The 16,989-nt window shown below is 45.0% G+C and overlaps 1 protein-coding gene across 3 annotated transcripts in view; it reads left to right on the top strand.

The window, feature by feature from the left end:
• The window catches only part of GUCY2C (guanylate cyclase 2C), a gene marked incomplete at both ends in the record, with an annotated part of 71,632 nt that overhangs the window by 46,793 nt on the left and 7,850 nt on the right, over positions 1–16,989 (top strand). For all 3 annotated transcript variants that reach the window (XM_080705279.1, XM_080705278.1, XM_080705277.1), the window contains 8 exons: positions 274–360; positions 1,740–1,872; positions 2,352–2,489; positions 3,578–3,666; positions 6,725–6,816; positions 9,088–9,246; positions 13,787–13,979; positions 15,125–15,299. In XM_080705279.1, coding sequence (XP_080561405.1) covers positions 274–360; positions 1,740–1,872; positions 2,352–2,489; positions 3,578–3,666; positions 6,725–6,816; positions 9,088–9,246; positions 13,787–13,979; positions 15,125–15,299 — 1,066 coding nt within the window. The remainder of the gene's footprint in view (positions 1–273; positions 361–1,739; positions 1,873–2,351; positions 2,490–3,577; positions 3,667–6,724; positions 6,817–9,087; positions 9,247–13,786; positions 13,980–15,124; positions 15,300–16,989) is intronic.

Below are 16,989 nucleotides of genomic sequence, written 5' to 3'. Positions count from 1 at the left end.
AAACTATTCTTCCAAGAAACAACAGAAGAAGAAGAAGAAGAAGAAGAAGAAGAAGAAGAAGAAGAAGAAGAAGAAGAAGAAGAAGAAGAAGAGGAGGAGGAGGAGGAGGAGGAGGAGGAGGAGGAGGAGGAGGAGGAGGAGGAGGAGGAGGAGGAGGAGGAGGAGGAGGAGGAGGAGATGATCATTGTTGGCTCATAGGTGTTTTTCCAAACTATTCTTCCAAGAAACAACTCACCCATACTCATTTTCTTTATTTCCTTTCCTCCAATTCAGGAAGTTTTAAATGACACAATTTCCTACCCTGATGGCACATTCATGGACTGGGAGTTTAAGATCTCCGTCTTGTACGACATTGCTAAGGTAAGAGGTCTGCGAACACACACAGAAAACACTTGCAAAAGTTAAAGACAGAGAAAACATATCTGGCAAGTGACCAGCTTCACAGGACCTTGGTTTCTTCATCCATACAATGACAATAATATCAGTTATTCAAGAGGGGGGGTTTTATGAAATAATGCCTGCGTGTTCTACAAGCCCCAGTACAAGTAGACGTTCCATACACATGGGTTGTGTTGCCTTTGTTATTGGATTCTTTGCATTCTGGGTGCGGGGCATGCATTTTCAGAGTTGCCAGAAATCAAACTCATACAATTTCAGGGAAGGGCTGGGATGTAGCTCAGTGGCAAAGCGCTTGCCTGGCAAGTGCACCGCCCTGGGTTCGATCCCCAGTCCAAAAAGACAAAAAAAAGAGAACCCCTTAAAAAAAAAATAAGCTAAGAATAAAATTTCAGGGAAAACAACTGAATCTCTACCTTTAAAAGTTTATGTAAACATCTTGTACACAGCAATAATAAATATGGACATGAAGATTCCCAGATATAACGCAGAAGGGGAAGTGAAGTAGGGCCTCAGTAACCGGGGCCTTGTTAGGGCCTCAGTAACCAGGGCCTTGTTAGGGCCTCAGTAACCAGGGCCTTGTTTAAAAATGGACAAAAATCACCAGGTGTGATGGAACACACCTTTAATCCCAGTACTTGGGAGTCTAAGACAGGAGGATTGCAGGTTCCAGGCAAGCTTCAGCAACTTAGTGAGACTCTGTTTCAAAATAAATAATAAAAAGGGCTTGGCGTGCAGCTCAGAGGCAGAATGCCCTTGGGTTCAATTCCCAGTGCAAATAAAAAAAACAAAAACCGATCCCAAGAGTGAACTATTTTGTATAGTTTTTTTAAAAAAAAATGTCATAATGACCTATTTGCTGCATACATAACACTCCTGGGGGTCCAAGCTGAAAACCAGTATCAGCCATGACACCTCTGCCCGCCAGAGGGCAGCACATAAGTCCCGAATGGGCTTTCAAGGAATGAGACATTTCTATTCCAAAATAGAATTGAAACTGATTGATCTACGGAAACAATCTAGACCAGTATGAGAGCATGGATCCCTGTATGCCGAAAAGGTTTCAAACGTCACCTTTTTCTTTAAAATAACCAAGGACCAACGCCGGGCGTGGTGGCGCACGCTTGTAATCCCCGCACTTGGGAGGAGGAGACAGGGCCGCCCTGGCGTAAGAGACCCTGTTTCAAAAATATAAAATAGGTCTGGGAGTGTAGCCCAGAGGTAGAAGGGCTTCCAGAAACCCCAGTACCACCACCAAAAAATAAAATAAAATAATAAAATAAAATAACCAAGGACCTGACGTGTGCCACCTCTCTGTTTTCCTGTCATCTGAAACGTTGCAGGGGATGTCCTATCTGCACTCCAGTAAGGTAGAAGTCCACGGTCGTCTCAAGTCCACCAACTGCGTAGTGGACAGTAGGATGGTGGTAAAGATCACTGACTTCGGCTGCAATTCCATTTTACTTCCAAAGAAAGGTTTGTAATGAATGAAATTTTCACCTGACAGTCCATACTAAGCTTGAAAATCAAGTATGTGTTCTGTCTTCTGTCACTCATATTAGCATAAATTCCTAATTTAAATAATAATTTTATGATTTTATAAATATAATATCTAATTTTATAATAAAAGAATGAAATTCCTAATGTCCATGACGCACATTCACAAACGTATCAAAGCCAATCACTAAGCCAAGCATGAGAAGGAGGGCGGGGAGGGAATGGGGCGGGAACTGGGGCAGGGCCAAGGAGCGATGTGTGCATGTGTGCCTCCACCATCTTGTACCCTATTAAGAGGTATGACTGCAATGCACCAATAAAAATTTAAAAAAAATAGGATCACACCAATTCAAAGCCACCTGTTTTCAGAGCGGATGGTAGAGAGACACAAAGAGCAGGTTGTAGACCCACAGGCTTCTCACACCCTCAACTCTGAATCTCAATTTCTGAACGCGCAGACCTGTGGACAGCCCCGGAGCACCTCCGCCACGCCAACGTCTCTCAGAAAGGAGACGTGTACAGCTATGGAATCATCGCACAAGAGATCATCCTGCGCAGAGAGACCTTCTACACGCTGAGCTGCCGAGACCACAATGGTGAGTCTGAACCCCAGCATCTTCCTGTGCCAGGAGCCGGACAACCTGCACCCAGGCGCCCTGAGACCCTGTTCCCCTGGTGACCACATCTCAATTCCCTCATCTGCAAAACAGTAAGTTCTCATCTGCACTACACATTTTACAAGGATATTGGAAGAATTAAATGCCAGGGTGCCCGGAAAAGCATGAGATAATATACGCTACCAGGTGTCATTATTGCCAATATGTTGTCAAATAATCTTCCTTGGCAATTTCCTTTTTTTTATTCCAATAAGAGAATATGTCTACACAACACGTGAACCAGATCACTCCGGTGAGGCGACACACATTCTAGTTCTTACCATGAGAAGAGCTCCCGTAGCTTGCCACACGCTCTCAAGGAGAGAGCTCCATCCCATCGATCTAGTCTTTGCTTACTGAACACTTATTATGTGCCAACTCTTCACTGTCTTTGGGGGGGGGGGTTAGTCAGCTTTTCTATCACCATGACAGAAACACCTGACATGAATAACACAGAGGATGAAAATTATATTTGGTTCATGGTTTCAAAGGTACAGTCCATGGTCAGCCAACTCGAATAACACAGAGGATGAAAACTTTATTTGGCTCATGGTTTCAAAGGTACAGTCCATGGTCAGCTAACTCCAAGGCAGGTATCAGGGCAGCACAGTGTGGTGGGGGAAAGCTGGGCTCCAGTCAGTGGTGGCAGGAGCAGGAGAGTGAGAGGAGGGACCCAGGCCGGTGTACAGTCCCCAGGTCCCACCCCAACAACCGCCTCTTCGGCAGCCCTGCCTCATCCCTGAACCTTCCTGCACTGGAGGCCATGCTTTAAACACAGGAGGCTCTGGGTGGGCATTCCAAACTCACATCATAGCACAGACAGTTAGGTGGGTTGGGACCAGGGTAAAACCAGAGGGCGCCTCCTGAAGGCAGTGGAGTGCAAGCAGGGCTTCAAAGGGTTAGAGCCTAACCTAAAGTAGCCTCCTGGCTAAAGTGGAATATGACGCCCTCATTGGTTAGCTCCACTGGGTGCCGATCTAGGCTCCGCAGCACTTCTCCATGCTATAATTTAATTCTCTTCCCATCAGAGAAGCTTTTCCGAGTAGAAAACTCCAATGGAATGAAACCCTTCCGCCCAGATCTGTTTCTGGAAACAGCAGAAGAGAAGGAGCTGGAAGTGAGTACATCCTCCCTGGAATCATTTCTTTGGTGGGTGAAAACAACCAAAAAATTGTTCACTTTACAGTTCTGGAAACTGGACATCTGAAATCGCGTTGTCGTCAAAACCACACTCCTTCCAGAGGCTCCGAGGGGATGATCCATGTCTTGCCTCTTCTAGAAGCTTCTGGTGGCTGTTGACATCCGTTGGCTTGTGGCCACTCACTCCAAGCTCTGCCTCGTGGTCACATTCTCTTCTCCTCCCCATCTGTGTGTCTGTTCTTCCTCTTTTTTTTTCCTACTAGGAAAATGTGAGTACAAATGAGCTCACCCAAATAATCCAGCATTGACCCATCTCAGGATTTCTCATTTAATTGCATTTGCAAATACCCTATTTCCAGCCAAGTGTGGTGGCACACATCTGTAATTCCAGAAACTCGGGAGGCTGAACCAGGAGAATGGCAAGTTTAAGACCAGCCCGGGCAACTTAGTGACACTCTATCTCAAAATAAAAAAGAATAAAAAGGGCCTAGGATGTAGCTCAGTAGTAAAGCACTTGACTAGCAGGAGTGAGGCCTTGGATTCAGTCCCTAGTACTGCAAACACACACACACACACACACACACACACACACACACACACACACACAGAGTTAAAATACATGTACATAACTTTTGCTTCTTCTGAGATTAAAGCTGAAATATTTTCCTCTAATTTATAAGCGCTCTGCCAAATGAGTTTAATAGCCACACTCTGTCGGACGCACAAGGGCTGTTCTTGCCTTTCCTCTCTTCCTCCCCTTTTTCAACAGCAAAGGGAGGTTGTAGCCTAGGGTTCTGAGATCAACTGCTCCTGTCCTGGCCTTCGCCTCCTTCCTTCTTTTTCTTCTGATTTTCTGAATCCCGTGTCCCTTCTCAAACTCTCCTTTCTAGTCTGAGTATAGTTGTCCCTCAGTACCCACGGGGGATCAGTTCCTGCATCCTGTGGATGCCAAAATCCTTGGATGCTCAAGTCCCTTATATAAAACAGCACAGCATACAGCATTTGCATATAGCTATACATATCCTCCTGGATTTAAATCATCCCTAGATTACTTATAATACATAATGCAATGTAAACAATTCTTATACTCTATTGCTTAGGGAATAATGATGTTGGGAGTCCCCTCTATCACTTAGGGAATAATGATGTGGGGAAGTCCCCTCTTGCTTAGGGAATAATGATGTGGTTCCGGAAGGTCCCTCTATTGCTTAGGGAATAATGATGTGGTTCCGGAAGGTCCCTCTATTGCTTAGGGAATAATGATGTGGGGAAGGTCCCTCTATTGCTTAGGGAATAATGATGTGGGGAAGGTCCCTCTATTGCTTAGGGAATAATGATGTGGAAGTCCCTACATGTGTAATAAGAACCTGTTTTTTCCTCAAATGTTCTCCATCACTGTTGGCTGAACCCACAGATATGGATACAGAGGGCCAACTGTACATGCAGATTTAAACTTTTTTACCTATTATCATCTTTGATTCATTTGTGCAGCTGCATGGTTCTGGAATTGGAAATGACAAACAAAACTTCATGTCTAGTAGCTGGTTCCAATGGAATACAGGTCTAAAATGACCCCCAACCCCTCAGTATTTCCCTCTAAAGTGCTGTAGGAGCCCATTAGTTGGTGGTGTAAGCAAGCTATACCATTACCATTCACAGAAACCAAAGACATTCCCACACTGAGACGTCCCACAATGCTATTTATTAAACAAAAACAAGTTCCCAAGCTACACCGCTTCCATCAGGTACTCTTCTCCGAGTACTTTTGAGTCACCTGGTAGCCATAGACTGGGCAATTACAGGTTCTTTTATTCCGGTCTGAATTTCTAATATCTACACCACTCAAGCCACTCATCATAGTACACACACGCATACACACACACACACACACACACACACACACACACACACACACATATCGCAGGAAGGTTAGGAAAAGACTGAGGCTATCACAGGGGTTGAGGAGGTTTTGCCACAGGTAGAAGCAGAAAGTAGATAGAAATCAACCATTACCCCAGTGGTGCGATGAGGGTTTTAAGAACCAGTTGCAGAGAGCTGCTGGGGGGAGGGTTCAGCTGGACCAGGGGCAGTGATGAAGTCTCTGGAGCTGTCAGCTTGGTGTGGTCCTTGCATGGTCATCTGTTCTACTGTAAGGGAGCCCGCAGGCCACTTACTGAGTCACGGATGTTGGCAGGTGTACCCCAGCTCTGTTCCTTTCCCAGGAAACCATTCACGCACAACACATTTGTAAGTCTGTTTTTAGCCAAAGTGAAGAACAAACTTTATCTAAAACAAAATGGTTTTCACCTCCCTTTCTGATGAGAATGTGTCCGTGAGCTCCCTCTGGTCACCCTCCTGTCTCCCTTATTCCTTTTCCCACAACTCCTTTTTCTTTGGTCTCTGCTCCTCTGTGCCCGTGCTTTACAATCGCATGCGGAACTCAAAGTATATTGCATTGCCCTTTGTCCGTGCAAACTCCGGGACATACTTGTACTGGCGAATTATTCATTGCTTATTTGGAATGCAAGTGTAACTGGATGTCTTGAATTTTTGTTTGTTAAATCTGGGGACCCTACTAAGGCCACTTCACAAACCAATTAAATCAGAAGCTCTTAGGCTGGGGTCCAAGCATAAGAAAGTTCAGATATGCTCCCGAGGCAATCCTACTACCAGCTGCATTTGAAAGCCACTTATTTAGGGTCACCTTGTCTCATCCTCTCCAAGCCCCATTATTTTTTCCCTCCCCAACATAAACCCTGGAGAGCATTTAGTCTCTCCCACCAACCCAGCCTTGTCCAAATTGGTATCGCAATGTTCATGGATTTCTCCCGAGGGAACGGCTGGGTAAGGCAATGTGGGTGGTAATGCCTGAGGCAGAGGAAAAGCAGAGAACTTATCCTCACTGTCAGAGCCAAGAGATGTTTTCTAAACACTCCTTCCTTAATTATTCCCATCAAGGACAGAATGGGATGCAAGTCTATCTCGACTGAGTCTCTGCCCCCTGAACGAACGAATCCATCCCTTCCTTCTTTCAGGTCTATCTACTTGTAAAGAGCTGCTGGGAAGAAGATCCAGAAAAGAGACCTGATTTCAAGAAAATTGAGACCACACTGGCCAAGATATTTGGGTACCGATGAAATTGTTTTACTTTTCTTTACCAATTGTGGGTTTTCAATGGCAGTTAACATTCAGTGGTGCCGAAAGATAAGCATGCCTATTCTAGTAAAAAAAAAAAAAAAAAAGTCCAGGTCGTGGCCAACACCTGTGTCATAAAAACTAAACAACGTGGAGAACAGCAAACTGTTTGCCCAGGGACATGTTCCATGGGAAAGTTAAAGCTCTAGGTCAAAACTTGTCTGAGCAAAATACAAACTACAACTGGTCACACATTTTTCTGTTAATAATATAGTTTCTAGAACCTTCTGCAGATGAGTAGGACTTAGACGTCCAACATAGGTCCTGATCCTCTGTGCAGCCTCAAGGTCGGCAGGTTTCTCTTGTGTGTGAATGTGTGGACATGTGGTACCTGACACATCTGAGCTACACCTCCCAGCCCTATTTAGCAACAGCGTCTTGCTAAGCTGCTGAGCCTGGACTTGAACTTGGCAATTCTCCTGTCTTAACCTCCCAAGTTCTAGGATTACACCATGCCTGGCTACCCAAATTTCTTAAGATCTTAAATTCTTTGGTCCTAGATACTTATGACTGGTTTCATGAATCAGGCATAACTGAGAGTCAGACCAAAACGAAATAACATACCTATTCAGTAAGACTGAATTCTGAATGTCCCGTGTCTACAGTTTCTACACTGCAGATGAGAAAAAGAACACTGAATTAGGAGCGAGGAAGTATAATTTGCAAATAGGATACAATAATGGCTGTGGGACAGAGGGCAGAATGCTTTCCTGCACAGGGTGTTGATTTGCTCATTAGTAAACTCCTTAGTAACCTTGTTAAGGAACCAAGGTTTCTTCTAGCTCTTTCTGCAGTTATCGCTATATCAAGAGACTCAGTTACACTATTGATTTTTTATTTTGGTACTTGGAATTGAACCCAGAGGCATTCTACCTCTGGGCTATACCTCCAGCCCTATTGTACCTTTTATTTTGAAACAGGTTTTCGATCAATTGCTATGGCTAGCCTTGAACCTTCAGTCAGAGACAATGTCCTCCTGTCTCAGCCTCCCAAGTATTGGGATTACAGGCATGCACCCCCACATCTGGCAAAAGATTCAAAACGTAATGGGGCTAAAAGCCTGAGATTGGCGAGGCTGTGGAGAGAAACTGATACTGTGGTCCTGGATTGGTAGGACTGGGCTCTCAGCTCGCTGTAGGAATGGAGCAGGAAGTGGTAAGGGATCTAATTCTTGCCAGTTTGTCGCTCCTGATCAAATGCCAGGTACAGTCTTGAGTCCAAGAAAGGCACCTGATCGTTAGCCTTGAGTGTGCTGGTTCTCAAACGTGTCCATGTACAGTAATCACGTAGGGGCTTTAAAAGCTGCTGGTGCCTGGGTCCTATGCTAGGGGTCTGGTGTAACCGTCCAAGCTGCAGGCTGGCATCGGGAGTGTTACAGCTTCCCAGGTGACCAAGACAAGCAGTGAAGGCCGAGAAAATAAGTCTTGATTGAATCGATTCATCCTGGAGTAAAACAATCCATCTTCGTCCCTTACACCTGCTCCCTCATCTATTCTACCCTCTACTAAGGGGCCCAAAGTCCTCTGGGAGCTCGTTAAAAAATTCTGTAAGCCTAGCAATTTTAACAATTTGTTGTTGTTGTTGTTAAAAAGCTCTGCTTTTAATTGCAAGCCGAGCAATAGAGGTCTGGGGTGGCCTTGCGGATGCACTGGGTTTTTACCACCCTCCTCAGCCCAGGGGATTTTGATGTAAGCCACGCCCTAGGAAGAGAGGCGTCACACAGCTGGGCAGGGAAACGGGCATGGCCTCCCGGCACTTCCCACAGTGCCTTTGGACGTTGGGGACATTGTCTCTGATGCACACAACCCCCCCCCCCCCCCCGGCGCTGCGTGCCTTGTCCCTGAGGTCTTCCTTTCTTTTTTTTTTTTTTTTTTTTTTGTGGTACTGGGGATGGAACCCAGGGTCATTCTACCTCCAGGCCCCAAGCCCGATTTTTTATTCTTTATTTTGAAAGAGGGTCTCACTGAATTGCAAAGAGCCTCATTAAGTAGCTGAGGTTGGGCGCGAACCGTGATCCTCCTGTCTCAGTGCGTCACCACGCCTGGCTTTGTATTTCTATTTATTTGATTTCTCCTGAGGTTAACCTTTTTGTTTGTTGGCTCTTTTATTTTTGTTTAATTCTCTGTTTATATTTCCCCATTGTGTCATGAAGTGTTCACGTTTGCTCACTGACATGTAAAAGCTTGTTATCCATTCCCGACAGCCTTTTTCATGACCAAAAAAATGAAACGTATATGGATACCTTGATCCGACGCCTGCAGCTATATTCTCGAAACCTGGAACATCTGGTGGAGGAGAGAACACAGCTGTACAAGGCAGAGAGGGACAGGGCCGACAGGCTGAACTTCATGCTGCTCCCGAGGTAAGGCGCGCCCTCCCCTGGGTGTGGTTCCCGTCTCTACGCCGGGCTTCCTGGCTTAAGGCTGAAGCCTTTAGCACATCTGTAGAGCCTTGTTTTCTGCTTCCTGCATCTCTGGGGGTCTATTTCCTTTTGCATTCCTTCAGAACATTATTGGGCTCACAATGCGTGTACCTGCTGAGCCTTGTTCGGGTTCTCGCTACCTAGAGGAGAGGATTTTCTAGTGACCTGTGGTCATGCGGGGACGTGGGCTGTGTGACTGGGCCAACCTGGGCGCCAACACCTCTCCGACGCTTTTATTAAGTCTAGGACCTCAGGGAAGTTGCCTAGTTGTTCCTTAATCTCAAGCTGGAAATTAGAAGTTTGCTTGTGGAATATGTGAGCTGTGAGGCAGCTCAGGTACCGGGTGTTACTTCTTTGCTTTCTTCTCACCACAGAAGAATCCAAGTCCTAAGAAGTGACAGCTGCCTTTCGGCAGAGGAGAGGGGGCAACATCAAACACCTCAGGGCGGAGCCCGCCTGGGCTGCCCTGTTTCACAGAGCATCAGTCATGGCAGAAGAGTGCAGTTCCCCAATGCTTTTAAGATTTTATTTATTTATTTTGTGGTACAGGGGCTTTCTGCCTCTGAGGCTATACTTCCAGACCTATTTTATACTTTAATTGGAAACAAGGTTTCACTAAGTAGCTGAGGCTGGCTTTGAACCTGTGTGATCCTTTTTTCTAAGCCTCCCAAGCGGTGGGATTACAAGCATGTGCCACCACGCCCGGTTCTCCCCAATGCTTTTAAAGTTTTCTATTTTTTCCGTGTGTGGGGGGTGGGTACTGGGGATTGAACTCAGGGGCATTCTACCTCAGAGCTACACCCCAAGCCCTTCTTATTTTATAATTTGGAAACAGGGCCTTATTAAGTTACTGACAGCCTCACTAAGTTGCTGAGGCTGGCTTCAAACCTGCAATCCTCCTGTCTCACGCTCCCAAGTATCAGGATTACAAATGGTGGCACTAAGGTCATAACCAAGGTATGCCAAGATAAGCAGGGCATTAAAATGCAGAGGGGAGACAGGTGTGGCCCAGCACTGCGCTCAACAGGAAGCAATGTTCTCTCCTCACTGAAGTATAACCCAGTGCCCCACCAGATGAGGGTTAAGCCAGGCAGTCCAGCTGAGGCTGCCCGTCTGCAGAGCCTGGCTCCACCAGCTACAGCTGATGCGCCAGCTCAGACATGGCGCCAGAGTGCCCAAGTCCCCATTTCCCACCCACCTTCCAGGGCGGCTCTTGGAGTTCCCTGAAGTTATGCAGAAGAAAGCTAACACAGTGCCCGGACCATACAGGGTGGTTACTGTTATATATGGCAACAGGACTTTCCTGCATTACTCATAGGAATTAAATGTTTGAAGGGCTTATTCATTTAGAATCTCAGCTCTACACAGGTGAAGACCTGGAGATCAAATGAGCTGCTTTCTAAATTAAGAACTAGCTTCTCTTCCGCACTCCCGAGCAGTGAGGTCAGAGTCCCATGCACGCTTTGTTCGGTCCCAAGGTCTGCAGAGAGCCTCAGGGGAACTCACAGCCCTCTGAGTATCTGGGACAGGCCTCGTAGCATGCAGAGAACAGTCTAGAACCTCCACATTCACTTCCGGGTTGGCTGTTTCTGTCAGGACTTCATAAGTGAGTTATACAATACACGATTCCATGCCTGACCTTTAAGGCCAGGTTGACGAAACAACATCCTGGTTATCTGGCCCTCCTCCTAGGGTCTTGTCATCAGTTTTAACCAATGTCTGTCAACTGATTGGACTCGGCTGGGTGGCCACCTTGGCCTTTGCCTGGCCTGGGCTCATACTCTACTTTGGTCACTAGGTGGCAGACGTCTGCACTGGAGCGCCAAAGGTTTATGACAGTCTTCAGTAGCTACCACTACTGCAGTACAACTTGAGCAAAACCCACTTTGATCGTCTATGTCAAAATTCTTCATATTTGTAAAAATGAAATCACACATGATCAATAACTAGAAGAATCACAAAGAAATAATATATCAAAAGGGCAAATAAACTTTAGACTATATGTAAGTTTCACCAGATTATATATAAATATACACACACACATATATATGCACATATATATGCATATATATATTTTATTTTTTTATTATTATTATTTTTTTTTGCAGAACTAGGAACTGAACCCAGGGGCATTTTACCTCTGAGCTACATTCCCAGTTCGATTTTTTTATTCTTTATTTTGAAACAGGGCCTCACTAAATTGCATAGGGCCTAAGTAGCTGAGACTGGCTGTGAACTGTCTCAGCCTTCCAAGTACTAGGATTACAAACTTGTGCCACCACATCCTGCTCCAAATATCATTTAAACACTTATTTGAACAGCCTTCCTTAGGGTTTTGAAACAGTAAAACAGAAGTTTGGGTTTTTTTTTTCTTTTTTTCTTTTTTCCTTGTGAGAAGCCTTTCTAAGATATCTACTCCATATGCTAATTGCATCAGCAACACCCTCTTCTCAAAGTTCCCTGTGAAAAGTTATAGCCCTTCCTACACATAAATCCCAACAGGAGTTTCTTTCTCTGGGTGACAGTTTTCCAGGCTCATTCGACTTTTTCAACATAGGCCGTAAAATGAAGAGCAAAAATGGCAGAGAGAAACCAACAGAATCATTACATCTCTGCAACCTCCATACGCCAAAAACCACCACCCACAAGTGCCTCTGTGAGCCCTGCATTATGGCACTGCACCAGTAGGAAAGACTGCCCCCCACGCATCAGGGGTTCCCCAAACGATGCCGCAAATGTGTGCGGCTGGGTTGGCTGTTGTCGCGAGAGCTCCGAGCATCCCTCCGTTGCTAACACCTCCATGTCTTCCCCATCACCCCATGTGTCCAAGTCCTGGGTTGTGGAGGTTTGTGGTACAAGAGGACTGAGGGATGGGATGCTGCCAGGTTCTAGTAGTGGCTCTGTCCTGAGTTGCTGTGGGGTTGTATGAAATCGATACTAACTTTCCAGACCCTAGCTTTCTTGTGTGTACAAATAAGGAGTTTATTCTCAGGACCTCTGTGGCACCTCCCAGCTTCCATGTTCTAATTCTAGTGGTTTTCTTCCTGGGTCCACTCCAAAGTGATCCCAGAGTCAGTCCGGGATCCCACCGCACGGCAGCCTCCACTTCTCTTTCTAATGGAAAGATAACTGAGCACATTGAGAACATATGAGTCTGTCCTTGAGTTCTTCTCTTCTGATCCTCAGCCTGATGCTCCTTAAAGCTCTTCCACAAAGCTATTCTCAGTTGCTTCTTTGACCTCTGCAGTTTTTAACAAGGTCACAAGATGATCGACTCTGCTTTGTAAAGGGACCCAAATCTGGCTCAAAATTTATCAAAGGAACTCTCATTGACGATACCTCAAAAATAATTTTAAATGTATTTTTTCTTTAAAGTGATTTTTATGTTTAATGATATTGGGGATAAAACCCAGGTACACTTTTTCTCTGAGCTACGCCCCCAGCTCTTTTTATTTTTTATTTTGAAATGAGGTCTAAGCTGCTGGGAAGCATGCTATTACTGAGGCTGGTTTTAAACCTGTGGGATCCTCCTGTCTCAGCCTTCCAAGTACTGGGATTACAGGTGAATGCCACCACACCCAGCTTCAAAGTGCTATTAAACAATACCATGTTAATTATACCATGGAAGTGAAACTGTCAACTTTGATAAGAAAGTCAGATCAATAGCTGTGGTGAATAAAGATCCTACATTAAAGCCAGGCATGGTGGCGCACGCTTGTCATTCCAGCATTCGGGAGGTTGAGACTGGAGGATCGTGGTTTGCGGCCAGCCTCAGCTACTTAGTGAGGCCCTCTGCCACTCAGTGAGACCCAGTTTCAAAATAAAGAATAAAAAAATAAGGCAGGGTGTGTAGCTCAGAGGTAGAATGCCCCTGGGTTCCATCCCCAGACCCGCAAAAAAAAAAAAAAAAAAAAAAAAAAAAAAAAAAATCCTACATTAAGAATACACTCTCCATCTCTGCTTCTGGTTAGAGAGCTACTGATTATCAATAGAAAGATTAAAAAAGCCGGGCGTGGTGACGCACGCTTGTAATCCCCACGCTTGGGAGGCAGAGACAGGAGGATCGCGCAGGTTCGAAGCCAGCCGTGTGCGCTGGCTTAGGAGACCCTGTTTCCAAATAAAAATGTAAAAATAGGTCTAGGAGTGTAGCCCGGAGGTAGAAGGGCTTCCAGGAACCCCAGTACCACCAAAAAAAAAAAAAAGATTAAAAAGTTGGCAAGTATGTAATATAGGTTTTAGGGTTATGTGTGTATGTGTATTAGGGTTAAAAATCAAACACTAACTTAATGTTGAACCCGCTTATATCCATCTGAGTTCAATACTTTTGACTGTGTGTAACATGTTCCTACATACAGTGTATGCAGCCCAGCTTTGCCTCCTAGGCACTCACCTGTGGACCCTTACAACCATCTCACGTGTTGTGTTAATGTAAGACAAGAATGACTTACTGAATGTTTGGCATTCTTCCCTTCCTTACCAGGTTAGTGGTGAAGTCTCTGAAGGAGAAGGGCATCGTGGAGCCAGAGCTCTTCGAGGAAGTTACGATCTACTTCAGTGACATTGTGGGCTTCACTACCATCTGCAAGTACAGCACACCCATGGAGGTGGTGGACATGCTTAATGACATCTATAAGAGCTTTGACCAGATTGTTGATCACCACGACGTCTACAAGGTAACAGAACACCTGCCTCGCCCGACAGGCCGACAGTGTCCAGCGCGAGGGCGTCAAGGCTGAACCGCTCTGGTTTTCCTTTGTCCTCTCTAACTTGACATTTAATGAATTGGTGGTTGAATCTGAGCATACAGGGAAGAGAAGTGAAAGAACTGGAAAGGTCGAGTGTCAAATTACCGCTCTAAGAAGCAGCACAGAGCCGGGCGTGGTGGCGCACGCTTGTAATCCCCGCGCTGGGGAGGCTGAGACGGGAGGATCGCACAGGTTTGAAACCAGCCTCAGCTACTTAGTGAGGCTCTCAGCAACTTAGTGAGACCCAAATAAAATAGAAAATAGGTCTGGGAGTATAGCCTGGAGGTAGAAAAGCCTCTAGGTTCCACCCCCAGTACCACCAAAAAAAAAAAAAAAAAAAAAGCACAAAGTGGGGTGGTGCACACTTGTATTCCTAGTACTTGGGAGGCTGAGACAGGAGGATCACAGGTTCGAGGACAGCCTCAGTAGTAGTGAGATTCTCATCAACCTAGCCTGTTTCAAAATAAAAATAAAATAGGGCTGGAGATGTAGCTCAGAGGAAGAATGCCCCTGAGTTAAATCCCTAGTACGAAGAAGGAGAAGGAGAAGGAGAAAAGAAACAAGAAATCTCAACAAGAACAAATTGAGGGTACTAAATTTGGAGAAAATATAGACAGTATTTAGAATGACTGCAAAATAAACAGAGAGAACACTGGAGTTGTAACTAGAATATGCTTTATGTTTTAGAAGTATCTACAATTAGTTTTGGTCAAATAGTATGTATAATATGATGGAGACTAAAGATTGCTTTTATCATAATTAAGGATATTCCTACAATTACTTAAGAACAAACAGATTATTCAAACAGTTTTAGAATTGTCACCACATCTGTATAATTTATATAATTATGAAATATTTGACGTAGTTAAAATCCTACATGTCTGATTTATTATCCACCTAACTAGTCTCTAAAGACCCCAAAGAAATTATAGAATCATTCTTGAATTGGCCACAGAAAAAGGACTGTGCTCATATGAGTTCTCCCAGAACTTTCTGTGTTCGATGTGTGATTGACTGTCTAATTTCTGTGCCTGTCAAGGGGCAGACCCACTGATGAGCGAGTGTCCCCACAGGTGGAGACCATTGGAGATGCCTACGTGGTGGCTAGCGGTTTGCCCAAGAGAAACGGCAATCGGCATGCAATAGACATTTCCAAGATGGCCCTGGATATCCTCAGCTTCATAGGCACCTTTGAGCTGGAGCATCTGCCTGGCCTCCCAGTATGGATTCGCATTGGAGTTCACTCTGGTATGCAGACAAGCCTCTCAGCAGATGGAACCATATGTACCTTGGCGTCCAGCCATGGCAGAGAGGGGAGAGGGGCTTCTGATGGGGATGGTTATCACAGGCAATGTTTGAATTCTGTGGGCCAACTGAATCATTATACATCCTGACATATTTAGACCCAAGCTCTAGAGTGCACTAGGAACACCATCTTAGGAAGCACTTTCCATTCCTAGAAAGAAAAACACCAACCATATACACAAACAAGACGCTCTTAGCCAGGCCCGGTGAAGCCCAGTTATAATCCCAGTACTTAGGAGGCTGAGGCAGGCAGACTGCCGGTTCAAGGACATCCTCAGCAAATAGTGAGACTCTTATTGACCTAGGGAGGCCCTGTTTAAAAATAAAATAGGGCTGGGGGTGTAGTTAGGAGGGATAATGCCACTGGGTTCTCAGTGCCACAAAAACAAATAACAAAAATAAAAACAAGAAGCTCTTTCCTCTTAAGTCACCAGAGCAACTCCTTCACTTAAGTCCTCCCCAGTACCCTCCCTTTTCTTATTCCCAACGTCTGCATAAAAAGATGACAGGGTCTAAGTGGACGAGGTTATCTATGGGGAAAAAATAGCTGGCCATATCCCTATCATATTTATACCCTGTCTTCCACAGTGGTACAGAAAGTACGTGGGTTACCTAAAAGACTAAGAAAGCTTCATAGCTTTGTTAAAAGAAATACTGGGACAAACTTAACATAACTTAATTGAGCAGAAGCTATTTGACCAGAAGATATTCAGAGTGTTCCAGTGGCAGGCAGCATCTACAGTCAGAAAAAAGGAAGCGGGCTACAGAAACCTTATGATTAGTTACATCTTCCTGTTGCCCCATATGGGTGATTAATTGGCAGCCTGTGATTGGCTGAAGCTCAGCTGCTGTGATTGGCTGAGACACAGCTAGCTGTTACAGCAATATATTGCCAAATTAGGCCTTCAGTTTGTCTAGGTACCAAGTGCAACTGAGTTTGTTATGTAGGAACTCAAGGCAAGAGTCACGTTCAGGTCAAAATTAGCTCAAATGAACAGCCTTGAACCTAGAGATTCGAGAAGATGCATTTTAATTATTATAGAAAACATAATTGGAGAGGAGCTCAAAAACTATCTGGATTAATCCTTTGCAAGGCACGGTGTCTTTCAGCCACTTTTAGAATCCCAGGGCTCCCTAAAAACTTATTTACCAAGCCAAACTCATATTGGTGAAAATTTATAATTGATAGTTTTTCCTTGTGTTAAATCATATCTCTCTATGATTTCTGGACAGTGCTCCTTCATCTACCCTTCAAGCCTTATAGAAAACCCAGATACAGAAAACCCAAAAGATCCCCCAAGGCTATGTGGCAAGGCCCAGGCAACTGCATTTGCTAAAGGCATCCTGAATCTACCATGCCCAGCACAGAGCCTGACAGCATATATTTACTCATGAATTGATGAGCTTCTCAAAGTGGAAGTAAAGAGAAGTTAAAAACTTGGACAACCAAAAAGGAACATAACTGTGGCCTTGTCCAATCATGTCCACAGCTGAAGGTCATAGATGTTTTCGTATAGACATGAGGGAATGTCCCAGGTATCTTCCCAGCCCACAGAAGCAGACCCATCATAAGCCTCCAGGCCTGGAGCAAGGTTAGCAACGGGAGTGACTGAACTACGTCAGGGAGAATGGA

Source organism: Muscardinus avellanarius, assembly GCF_963383645.1.
Source record: "Muscardinus avellanarius genome assembly, chromosome: 11".
In the NCBI taxonomy this organism is placed as follows: Eukaryota; Metazoa; Chordata; class Mammalia; order Rodentia; family Gliridae; genus Muscardinus; species Muscardinus avellanarius.
The sequence above is the reverse complement of the archived record's forward strand: the minus strand, read 5'-3'. Positions and strand labels throughout refer to the sequence as shown.